General features: G+C 42.9%; 1 protein-coding gene across 1 annotated transcript in view; it reads right to left on the minus strand.

Moving 5' to 3' along the window:
• ProRS-m (prolyl-tRNA synthetase 2-like protein, mitochondrial) overlaps positions 1-13,639 on the minus strand; it is a 147,087-nt gene that overhangs the window by 35,746 nt on the left and 97,702 nt on the right. The window contains exon 6 of the mRNA XM_080283504.1: positions 7,313-7,443. Coding sequence (XP_080139630.1) covers positions 7,313-7,443 — 131 coding nt within the window. The remainder of the gene's footprint in view (positions 1-7,312; positions 7,444-13,639) is intronic.

Here is a 13,639-nt window from a genome sequence, read left to right on the forward strand (position 1 = left end):
CACCTCATGTCCTCCCAGAGCTGTCTCAGAATTTCACAGTAGAACTTTGCATTGACAGTCTGTCCTTCAGCTACTTATACTCGCATTACTTTCATTCTCAATGTTCAACAATTCATTAAAGTGTTCTCTCCATCTGCTCACTTCTCCCTTCTCAACTAATCATTGCATTCCGTTCATTCAGTTCACCACCCATCCTTCTCATCATTCGCCATGTATACCTGTGGATCATTTTGTGTCTGACGAAGGTACTGACTATCACCAACCCCGTCCCTGCACAAACGTCCACTAAAGCACTACCATTCCCATCCACTTCTGCAGGCACACTCTACCCACCAACTACTGCATCCACTTTCACATTCCCAACTTTTCCATTCATATCTCCAATCAAAAACACTCGCTTATTCCTTTCAAACCTTTCCATGACACTTCCACATTTGTTCAGAACTCTTCTTTCACTCTACCTGCACGATCCTGCATTGGTGCAAACACACACAATCGCCCACATTTGTAGTCCAACTTTCAATCTTTCACAATCCTTGAGCCATCTGATCCATACTCTCTTATATTCTCTTTCCATCTCTTACACACAACATTACACACTCCTTCTATTGCCCTCTCATTCTCACCAACTCCCACACATATACACCATCCATAATCCCATTCTCTCACACTCTGATCTTTCCACTTAGTCTCGATTATTCCATATACATTCACTTTTGTATCCTCAAGTACCTGGACAACCTCTCCCTCTTTCACCTCATCATTTGCACCCCTTACATTCCATGTCGGGGGGGAGTCAATCTCATGGCTGACCCTCAATTATTCGATCGTTCACCATGATCATCATCATCATCATCAACCAGACCTCCTTTCCCACTCTAGGTCAGGGTGATAAGTAGCGATGTCCAGATAGCCCAAGTTTGCTCAGACTGATAGGCCACACTTCCATTCACTCATCATTCAAGCCCTGGAAGCCTGGCTCTATCTGATACACCAAAAAACTTTCAACACATTCTGTAGCTTCACATAAACGTATCCAACAGTCAATCCTAACACTGTCACGTTAAAAATGGGTGTCAAGTCCCTGATCATGCACTTCTTCTCACAACTTTCATCCACCCAACTCAATCTCTTGTCAGTTCCCTAGCCTCACCGACTTCCATGCCTCTCTTCCTCACACACTCATCCACCATATCTCTCCACCTTCTCCTTGACCTACCTCCCCTCCTCCCTCCATCAAATTCACTGAGATATGCCTTTCTCACCACTCTATTGTTATCCATTCTCTCCATATGATGATACCACCTCAGCACACTCTCTTTGATACTGGAGTCCACAGACTTCCTCACTCCACATCTTTCACGAATCACAGTAATCCCTCCACTATCCAACGTAATAGAGACAAAGGCATGTCCAGAAAGTGGTCCCATCCAGATAGTGGGCCTCTGCCTCCTGGATTTGTACTTATGGACCCTAACCTAGCCTAACTCAGAAAAACACCTACATAACTCCCTACTGGACATGCATAGCACCTATTTAAGAACCTATTCACACCAATAAGGGACATAAAGGAGTGAAATAAATGCAAAGGAACCAGAGAATGAGGTTTTAGAGGGGAGTATATACAATATTAAACATTCTGGGTACTTACAAGTCCCTGGCTCCTGGACTGGTACTTATGGACTCTAACCTAGCCTAACTCAGTAAAACACCTTCCTACTGGACATGCAGAGCCCCTAAGACCCTATTCACACCAATATGGGACATAAAAGAGTGAAATGAGGTTTTAGAGGTAAGTATGGAAAATACAGTACAATATGAAACATTCTGAGTACAGTACTTACAACAAGTCCCTGGCCATCTCGATGAATAACCCGCCTCCTCTCAGACTCTGACAGTAAAAAGGTGTACCTGAAGCACCTGCAGTACATGAAGTCTTGCACTGAACTTAGTCATTTGCACTCAGAATTCTATTTTCTTAACACTGCGCACTCTAGTCTTACTTGCGCTCCATTGTACCTTAATGAAATCAGTGCTGCACTCTGCACTAAAGTCTGTGCAATCCGAATTCCATTTTCTTAACACTGCTCACTCTTTTCTTATTTGTGCTCCATTGTACCTTAATGAAATCAGTGTTGCACTCTGCACTGAAGTCTTTGCACTCAGAATTCTAATTTCTTAACACTGCACACTGTTCTTTTCACTGCACAACACTGTGAATTCTCATGTGGTCTAGTGGCAAGTTCTTGCTGTTTATTCACTGTCAGAGTCTGAGAGTAACTGATGCAGGTGGCCTAGGGGTGCATTGCTGGGATGTGGTGATGGACTACCCACCGCAGACAACTCTGAAGAGATGCACAAACTCATGTCCAGTGGCGACTCCACCGTGCCTGATGTGCTGGGCTGTGGCTTGGAGAATGAGAGCCTGTCTTGGGGAGGCAATGGTGTGGAGCCAAGGCTGGGCAGCAGGGGTCACGGGTCTGAAAAAGCTGTCAATGGTTGATTGATGCAAGGAACGAGGATTTGGTCAATTAATGATGCGCTGCCTGAAAGCGTGCACTTGCTCCACAAGTCCTAAGGGCCCCATCTCCCAGTCGTAGTCCGGGTGTTCCAGGTAGTCGAGAACGAATTCAACGTGTTCCCGGAGTGCGCTCAGCTTGGGGATGGCTGGAGTAGTGGCACACTGAGAGAAGTCCGCATCATCGTCGCTGTCCTTGTCAGAATCTTCAAGCTGGGTACTTATATCTGCAACTGAAGATGCGATCTCAATATCAGACATGGTCTGATACCTAGGATTCCCCTCATCGTCATCCAACCACTCACGCACTTTGTCCACATTAACATCGTTGCCATGCACACGGAGACATGCAAGGAAGTCATCCACATTGAAACCTAGAAAATTGTGCACCGCATCCATTCCAAGAAGCAGACGAGACCAACCATTTTCTAGTGTCTTGACAGGGACTTCCTTCCATGCACTGGCCCAGTTGTAGATTGCAGACGATGTTGTAGCAGCGAAGGTTTTCCAAAGTCCGCTGGGATTGCGTGTCCCGTCCCTCCCTGCACTGATCCTCATCCTCAAGAACAACCATCACCTCATCCAGGAACTTCCGACGGTACAGCCTCTTCGTTGCCACGATCACTCCTTGGTCCATTGGCTGGGTGAGAGCAGTCGTATTAGGTGGCAAAAACATGCACCTAATGCAGCCATTCTCAGCCACCAACTCCTTGTCGGATGGGTGCGCAGGTGCATTGTCCACGAGAAGGAGGGTCTTTACCTGGTCGCGCGGGACTCCCAGTTTCTCCGTCTGGTAATGGACGACCTCCTTGACGAAATGGCAGTGGAACCAGTCTTTGAAGATCCAGGCTGTGAACCAAGCCTTCACAGAATGGTACCAAACAACAGGAAGGACATCCATCACCCCACGAAGACACTGGGGCTGCTTTGCACTGCCAATAGTAACGGGCTTGAGCCAGTGCATGCCGTTAGCATTGGCACAACACAAAGCAGATATCCAATGCTTGGAAAGCCTGCGGCCAGGTACACGATTCTCTGTCTCCTCGGCTAGAGTGTTCATTGGCAATGAGCAATAGAATAAATCAGTTTCATCAGCGTTGTAGACTTGACCAAGAGTGAGGCCTTCCCTGTTGATCAAGCCCTTCACCTTCTGCCGAAACTCCTCTACTCCATCCTCGTTGGGATCCAAAGCTTCGCCATGGGCCTTACGGTTGGAAAGGCCATGCCGTAACTTGAACGTGAAGTGCCAACCCTCAGATGCCTTGAAGTCTGGGGCATCATGAAGCCTTGCAAACTTCTCAGTAGCAGCCTTCAGCTCCATGCCACGCACCAGCACACAAGCAGCACGTTGTTATCGATACCAAATCAACGTGGAGTTGTCAATTTCTGCAAACCGGAGGGTAAACATCATTTTCCTCTCCACATTGCGTTTGTTCTTTGACGAGAAGTCAGCTGTGTACCGCATGAGTTTGTCACAGGATCTCTTGATATCAAACAATGTAGAGCGGGCCAGGTTAAACTCACGGAGGATACGTGACGTCAACTATCCCACCTCCACCTTATCCAATATCTCCCTCTTCTTCTCCAGTGTCAAAACCACTCTTCCTCTTCTCAGGCGGAGGGGCCATCATCACACACACAAAGAAGAGGCAGGAGAGAAACAGGAGAGCCAGCAGCAGGTAGGGCACCACCACAAAAGCGAGCACGTGGGCAGCCATGGCGAGGAGCATGCACTCACGACAAAAGACAGGCGGTAAGTGAGGAGGCTGCAGGGGCGCTCTAGCAGACGTTGGCAGAACTACGCACCAAAACACAGTTGGTCCGCGCTGCGCGCTGAGTTCAAATTATGGGGGGGAAAAAATTCAGATATTTTTCGAATTTTTTGCGTTTTGGGGGCAATTTGGGGATTACTAAGTCCCGGGACCAAAATGTCCGATAAGTGGGCATCCAGAGAGTACAAGGATTATTGTATTTCATAACTTATCCACTCTCTGAACTCCATATACATTGCTCAGCAGTTCTATTACCATTGCTCTTACTCTTGACTTTTCATTTTCATGCCACACCAAAGTCTCATATCCATAGGTTAAAGTTGGCACTAATACTCCATCATGTAAGCCTCGTGCAGCTGCAACACTCTAGCCTCTGTTTCTTATCAAGGTCTTAATTGCACCAGCTACTTTCCTTCCTTGTGTCACTCTACTTTCCATTTCTTTTGCACATTTTCCTCTCTTTTCTATCACCGTACCCAGGAATTTGAACTCTCTCACCAATTCCTGTCAATCTCTATTCATTATAACATCACACTTGGAGCCACCTTCTCTCTCAATGGCCATCACTTTACTCTTTTCTACATTTACTCTCAAAGCACAATACTCACAGACATCAGCAAAACTGTGCACTAGCTTACCAAGTTCTTGTCCAGTAATTGCAAGTAGCATTCCACCATCAGCATACAACAAATCTGAGATACTTCATACATCATTCATTACCAATACCATCCCTCTCTCCATTTCTCGTGTTTTTACTTCTCTCATCACCCTATCAATATATATACTGAACAACCATGGGAACAACACATAACCTTGTTGCATGCCCATAATGATCATGAACCATTCACTTAGATGCCCAGTTACCTTTACATATGCCTGCTACCATCACAAAAACTCTTTACGGCACCTAGCAGCTTACCATCTACATCGTACATGAGCAAAACCTTCCACAGACCTTCTGTCAATTTTGTTGTATGTTTTTTCCAGATCCACAAATGCCATAAACACTTTATAGTCCTTCTCACAAGCCTTCTCCACTATCTGTCTCACTGCAAATAATTTGATCCACATATCCTCTGCCACTCCTAAAGCCACCCTGTTCATCACTCATTAGGACTTCTGATATCTCTCTTACTTTCTCTATAATAATTCTTCCATATACCTTCCCTACAACACCCAATAAACTAATGCCACGATAATTCTTGCACTCACTTTGCTCACCTTCATTTTTGTTCAGTGGTACAATCACAGCCTTCTTCCACTCTGATCACAGCCTTCTTCCACTCTGCTGGCACAATTTCACTCATCCATCCCTTCTTACATATCTCCAACAAACACTTCATTTCACTCTCTCCACTACACTTAATCATCTCTGCATACACCTCATCAACTCCAGCTGCTTTCCCATTTTTCAGCCGCTTCACAGTGTTCTTCACCCATGTGAGTGTCACGTTTCCTGGCACTGCATTCCTTCTCTGCACACCCCGAAAACCAATCATGTTTACAGCAGCTCTGCTCTCTCTATTCCCATTCATCATTCTTTCCATCTGGTCCTTACTTCATCCCCATGGGTTAGCAATCTACCACTTACATCCTTCACACACATTTCTTTCCACTGTCACTTCTACATTTCTGCACCTCTTTCCAAAATAACTTCCTATTTTCAGAGTAATTTGCATTGATTTTTCTTCCTAGATCATCATTTACCTCTTTCTTTTTCCTCTTCATTAGTCTCTTTACGGGCTTCTTGATCTCAATATATTCATTTCTTATTTCAACTGAACCCCTGTCCTGTATACATTTAGTTACTTCTTCCTCTTTTCCTCCACTGCTCTCTTAACCTCTTCATCCCACCATGCCATACCTTTCTTCTTTATTGTTATTCTTGCCACACCACACATAGCTTTAGCATTCCTACCTAAGCAATCCCTATAATCATTCCCTAGGCTGTCCAGATCCATTTCATTCCAATTCAGTAATTCAAACTTCTCCCCTACTTTGGTCGTGTATTCAATTGTCATTTCTTTGATCCTCAACTTCTCGACTTTCAGTCTTTCTCCCTGACTGCTCCTCTCTCTCCTGGTCCACCACACTCCTCTCAACTTCATCTTGCATACCAGAATCATATGATCTGATAGACCTCCACATCATCCTCTCACGGCCCTCGTATCAGCAACCATTCTCAGTATCGACCTCTCTACGAGCACGTAACCAATCAGGCTCCTTTCAACACGATCCTCATTCCTTCTATACCATGGATATTTGTACGCATCTTTGTGTTTGAAATATGAGTTTCTAATGCACAACCTCTTTTCTTGACACATAGCCTTCAGTCGCTTTCCCTTATCATTTTCTCCTGGCACTCCACTGAACCCATTATGTCATCCTTACGACAAGTGCCTACTCTTCCATTCATCTCGCCCATTATGATCACTTTATGGCTCCTGGACATTTCTCCTACTGCTTCATCCAGCTCATCCCAAAACCTGTCTTTCTCTCTCTCTCACTCCTGTTGTCACACGATGCATACGCTACAATCAATGCCACTTTCACCTTTTCAAACTTGAACCTGACATACATGCATCTTAAGCTGACACTCATTCTGCTCTGCCACACCTCATTCATCAACAAAGCAACTCCTTCCTTGCATCTTCCTTGCCCATTCATGCCTGATCTTGTTCCATCAAATCTGGTTAAAGCTAGATCATAATTGTTTGAGAACATTGGTACAAGGCAACATAGTCCCTTGCATACAACTTGATCCTTATTTACTTCCATAGTTTAATAATCTGTCAGAGTTAAGATGCTTGCGAACAGCTAAAAAGTGGTGGATTACCTTTGTCCTGCAGTAGGTTATCACAAGCTCAGGATAACGATGACAGGTAATTGCAAAATGAATAAAATGGTGAGCCAAGTTAAATAACTTGTTACAGTTAATACTTTGATGCCTGTCTGCTAAAAGGTCAAGATCTCTTGGTTATAATTTAAGTGGCTCAATCTATTAGCAACAATGCTCACTAACCTTTAATGAATGGAACCCCAATGCGTTGAAAAAGTCTACCATATGCACCACTAATGTCATTATAGGTGCAAACTGCTTCATCTTCTGATTTGTCGAAAGTATAAAGATCCTTCATCAGGAACTCCCTGCATCTGAAAACAGTCAGAATACTACAGTGATGATAAATGGTGAAGTAATCACAAAAATATCAGCTAAATTAATTGATATACAGGATTAGATTTCCTAAAATATTAATTTTAGTCAGTGATGCATACACAGTTCCCCTGACAAGAAATAGTGTATTGTGAATGGACAGCTATGGACAGCTAAAACATTTCTCCCAATGCTATTCACTTCCCTTCTTCCCCTCCCAACCCTAACATGCACTCCTTTCAAAATTTCATCCTTAAATTTGATATATCATGTGACTAGGTACTTCACAGAGTGCTCCAAAGGATACATAGATTCAGTATGCACAGATTTCCCTTACACAGCTGAAAAAGTTGCACCCCCCAACTGCATGATTCCCAACCAAATCAAACCAGCTCTCATCTCTCTCCAGACTGCAGGATGTCTCGAAACATCTCCAAGATGACGTGACTGCTGCTTTTGTGTATCCTTCTACCCCATCTTATGAACCACATGTAGAGTGATGACCATAGCCACACTTAACCTTGATGGGGATGAACATGCTACATTAGTCATGTAACTGTAGCTTTACCTCAGGGCGACCTGTTTGATGCCCAGTGTTAACCTCTGTGGTCGAATATGGTATCATTCGCTGGCCACATCCAATGATGCCACTGATCTCAAGGGTCAACAGCCAACCATCGTTGTCTGTGAATATTTCTCCACTTACTTGCTGCTTTAAATCTCTTTAATGTCACTGTCTTATGTCTGTTTTACTTCTATGTAGTTGGAGGCAAAGTCCTCAGAAATCATATCTGTACTCAAGTCAGGGCCATGAAGGGTCTTTAATGGCCATGTTTCAGTCAAGTTTGAGAGATGGATAACAAACCATCCTTTTATAATGCAAACAGCATCTCTTTTTCTATGCAGTATCTGCTTGCACAACACCCTATAGTTAACAAAAAGTGATTTGACAGAGCATTGTATAATACTTTTCTGTCAGTAAGTGATCAATCAAGCAGTAATCCTCACTGACTAAACAGTCATCACCCCTATAAAACATTCATCCATCATCCAATCCTATGTTGCCCCATGAGGAACGTAGCAGCCCAGGGCTAGGCAAGTTGGTCCTGACATTTAAGATGAGAGTGACCAGCCTCACTCATCCCTGAGTGGCATTACATGAGCAATAACCCCAACCATCCCTTGGATATAAACCTTCACTGGCTCAATCCAACTGGGGTGCCGCAGTTACCCACTAGACCACCAGGTGCCACAATCTGGTTATATGGTTACCACCCTGCATAGTAAATGGTTTCCTGGTGTACAGGAAACCATTCAGCTCACCACGCAGAGTGGAGTTACCCATAGGCAGAAGGAACAGGAAAGAATGAAGGAAAGAAAGACAAAAGAGGGGGTGTAAAGTCACCCATAAGCAGAAGGAGGGGGGAAAGAATGAAGTAAAGTTAGACAGAAGAGGAAGGAAGGAAAGCAGGGAGGAGAGGAAAAGGGAGACACCTTAGAGCAGTACTACATTGAGTGAGTGGATGGTGAGCGTCCCCAGCTACTATATTCCTATACAACAAAATTCTCTAAAGCTTGTGGTATCATGGGAACCCTGACTATACAGTCATCAGTCCTATAACAAAAGCTTTTGGTATCAAGAGAACTCTGGATGCTACTAGTTATTTAGAAATTATACAGCGCTTTTGTCAGCAACACAGATATTACAGCAAAGTTCTTGTCGTTGTTGCTGTTGCTTAACCCCAGTCCATCTGCATGAGCAGACCTGTCAACCACAGGTAAGCTACTGGCCCTACGAGACTGTCCCATAGGCTCCTTACATCGTTCATGCTGTGTTTGCATTTCAGTGTAGCATGTGCTGTGCTGTGCTCAATTATGTGTGTTATGTTATGTGTGTTATGTTATTCTGTAAGGACTGGTCTTATTTTCCATAACCTGTCGTTCGGTGCAGGCCTGCAATTTTAATTGAAGTGTAGGGACCTCAGGATTTACAGGGACCTATCACGGGCCATGTACTTGCCGAAGACAGGTGTGCCAACAAGTTCATCCACCGACCAATAGTCGTGGAGCACAAGTTTTTTTTCGTGTCACATCAGCATGGTCAGGGCGAGTCACACAAACATCTCCCCCACCTCAACAAGTATCCATTCACGCATGTGCGTGCTCTCGCTGGCAGGCACGTCCGGCCAACACACGCACATAAAGTCAGGGCATGCTGTAATGTTGTTAACTCTTTGGCCAGCCCTGAATGCACATCTCGCTGCACCCTAAGGTCAGCTGGGGGTTGCCAGGAACCGAGTGGTCACTCCTAAATGTTTATATTCTTTTCTTATTTCTGATCTTATTTTTCATGCAACATTATTCATTTTAGTGTAAAACTGCTTGCACTTGATGTTACTCTAGAGATATATGCATATAAGTTTGAACAGAATACCAGCATTACCAGTACTATAACAGAATGTACAATACTGAAAAAATGCAGGCAGTTTGCTAACTGTTTGTACTCTTTATTTTTGACATTTTTTGTGCTATTTTATTCATTTTAGTCTCTCTTTGTTCACAAGTGTTTGTTCTACAATATGTATTATAAAATAACAAGCAAACAACCAACGTCATTACTACTATCACCGTATGGAAGGCAAGGTGCACTACATCAGTGCACCATCTCGTAAATATTTATATTTATTTTATTTCTGACGATATTTAGCCTGCTACTTCATTCACTGTAGTCTCTACCTGTTCATACAAGTTTGTTCTACAGTACCATATGCATTCATGAATGAACAGAACAAGAACTCACTACTATTAACACAGTACATACAGCAAATAGATAAATATACAGTACTGTATATGCATGCATCAGAAAAATAGTGAATCTATACACAGTAAATACTGTATATCTATACTTACTGCCCAATGATGTTTGTAGAGTACAGGAAGAATGGGAAGACATTGGTGTGCATTTTAAACCTAATCCCACGAACATCGAACAATAAATGGATTTTTGGCATATATTTTACTTCGATGACAAATAGCGTCATCGGCCAGCTTATGGGGAGTTTTTCGGATGATGTAAATAATGTTATCAGGGAGCCAAAGTGCTAAGTGTTATGCAGTGCCAAGAGGGAACTGCAGCATGGAAGAATGCTGTTACAAACTGTTGCCCAACTCCATGCTGCCCTTAATGTTCATTCCATTTTCTCTCTTTCTTCTTGTAGTCTTCTTTAATTGTGACAGGCACTTCTACCCTTTAGAACTGACCACTGCTGACCAAGCCTGGATATGATGACCAGCCTATGACTTAGTAGTGTCCGCATGGTTTTGGTTGTTAGGCAACTACTCGTTGCCTAGCAACCTCCAAAAAACTGCTTTTTCGTACTTTTCACGTTTTGAGCTGCAGAAGCGTTACAAATGGGCGTGGAAAGCTCTGACTTCTTTAATCGTAATCCTGAAGTCATTCCCTATTGGAAGTGTTCCATCCATTTTTCCCCTCTCTTCTCTAGTTTTCACGTGGTAGCCCTGCGACGATTGGCCTCAGCATCCCTAGCAGTCTTGTTTAATTGTAGGAGGTACTTCCACTCTTCAGAATTAACCAATTCCAACCAAACCTGGATACAATAACCAGCCTATGACTCAGTTGTGTTTGCAAGATTTTGGATGCTACGCAACTACTTGTTGCCTAGCAACAGTCCCCCTAGCCCCTCCATGGCCATGGGTTTGGAAATAGTTGGGACCCAGTGGCCAGCCCCTGCACTATTTTTTTCAGATTTAAAATAATCAATTTTTTTTTTTTTCTTATCAAACTGGAGAGAAACATCTGGCGCACCTAGCAATGTAATTTTTAGCTTCCTAAATCCATCCTGTGCTACGCAATGAAGCACAAAAATTTCACAAAATGACTGCGTAGACGTCAATAAAAACTACGTATGCAGAGGAGAGAAAAAAAAACATTGCACTAAGAAATATCCATATTTTCACAACCCCCCAAAATTTCAATGATGCTGAAATGATTTGAAATGACTCGATATCGGTATAAGTATTAAGAACAAAATCAATACATAATATGGGAGGTTTTGTAAGAAAAAAGTATGATTTTTTTTTTTCACATTTTTTGTTGTTTATTGTGTTTATGCAAGTAACAAATTATTTCTGTTCTCTGGGTGGTTTAGTTTGTGTCCAAAGAGAGGCGGGAGATGGTATTTTTAGACTCTGGCCAGCTAAGGGTCCTCATTTGAGTGTACAGGCTGAACAGCAGCGGCTAAAATTTGACAGGCCTGCTTAGAGCTGGCCATCGTCACCTACCATCTTGTTAATATTATTGTCAATTTTATTGTTTAACTGCTGAAGCACTGTAATGATGTCTTGCATGTGTGGGAGAGGAGAGTTGCGTTTGCGTGACCTGCATTGTTTTATGAGGCAAGCAACCTCCGGTGTAAAGTTCAGGTTGTCTTCTCTTGCCTCATGAAATATGGTGTCTGTCTGCACTCAGTTTGATAATGTGCTTGTTGATGTTGGTGATGGGTGTAGTGTTTAGTAAGCAAACTGACTTTCTGTTTCTTCAATGACCTTTGTCCAGCCTACTTTTTTAAAGATTCTGTAAGTGATGCACGACTATCCTGGTTTGGAATGTACAGTCACTACTTGTTTTACATTGATTTGGTATATGATAATTCGCTACAACGATAAAAGAAAAGTTCCACCCCAAAATCCGATTTGTGATGAATTTCCCGCTATAATGATACTGCCCTCGGAAAATTTTGTATGAAGCGCCAGGCACATGCAAGGCAACCGTCGCTTGTCTCAGGCAAGATGGCGGTCCCAGCGTGCAGAGCATTGTTTTGGTTCAGTTGCAGTTCCGCCACTCCTTCAAAGCCATGTTTTTTCTACTCGTTCACGAGTGCCCCCCTGCTATCGTCACCTCGCAGCCAAGCATCGTGCTACAGTAGGCCTATACATTGTGCAGCACCTGGCCAACATTACGCAAGTGTGACTGTTGTGTTGTTGCAATGATTTACTGCACATGAGTAACGCCACCTGTATTGGTGCGATAGTGTTTGTTTTGGTCTTGGAGACGACTTGGACCAACACAGGAAGTGATTAAGGTGTGTTGTCATTTTTGTTTCAGTCCTGGGTAGGTGACTTTGAGAAGGTGAGTTGACATAACCCCCTTTTTATAATGTGTGTAAATCTCCCGATTTATGATAAAACCGTTATATGTTAAGGTATGACCTGACGTAACCCCATTGTATAACAAGTAGTGACTGTATTCTTTTGGTGATGATGATGGTGATTTGAAGAAAGTTTGGGTTCTGTCCACTGAGTGGAGGTGTGTGAAAGTGTGAGCAAACAGAATATGATGTCTGGGATGGAGTGAGAATAGAACGCATGGTGAGGGATATAGCATACCGTGAGGTGTCAAAGAGAATTGTACAGTTGGGGACTCATCCAAGAAATACAGTAGACATGGCAATAAGTTCAAGTTGCAATAGATGTGGTAGCTATGTGTTTGCTTATATTAGAAATCCAAGAATGGGTATGAAACAGCCTCTGTGACTGGCAGTCTGAGGTGGCTACCATATTTTATAATGCTCTTACCCTTACATCTTACACAACCTTTATTACTGCAAATGTTGGGCAACACTGTATTAGTTATGAGAACAAGAATCTACAATGGCAACAGTAAATAATTACCAATTTACAATAATGAATATTATTGTATTATAGCAGGCAAAGAGGAAAACAGCCTATTATCAAAATAATCATTTGACACCTATGAGTTACTAGCCCAGATGAGAGGCGAAGCAGTATGATACCATTAAATAATTACACATTATAAGACTCAGTAAAGTTAAGATACTATCTGCTTCAATTACTCAAATTTACTTATAAATCACCACTGTAGGACTAATTCATAAATCTGTAATCCCCAGAAACTATAGTGAAGCTTCAGTTCGTTTAGAACTGTTTTCAAGCTATACGCGTCAGGTAGCATGAAGTGAATGAGAACAGGGATTTCATGTGCTCTGCTGCTATTTTATTTTTTTCCCCCCATCTAATATCAGCTTATATTTGCAGTAAAAAAGGTTGTGTAAGATTTGAAGTTAACAACATTACAAAATTTGGCAGCCACCTCTGGCCACCAATCACAGAGGCTGCTTCATATCCATTCTTGGATTTCCAATGTAAGCAAATAGC

The sequence above is a fragment of the Coenobita brevimanus genome, chromosome 97 (genome assembly GCF_032717465.1).
Source record: "Coenobita brevimanus isolate Jiangsu-jjx chromosome 97, ASM3271746v2, whole genome shotgun sequence".
Classification (NCBI taxonomy): domain Eukaryota; kingdom Metazoa; phylum Arthropoda; class Malacostraca; order Decapoda; family Coenobitidae; genus Coenobita; species Coenobita brevimanus.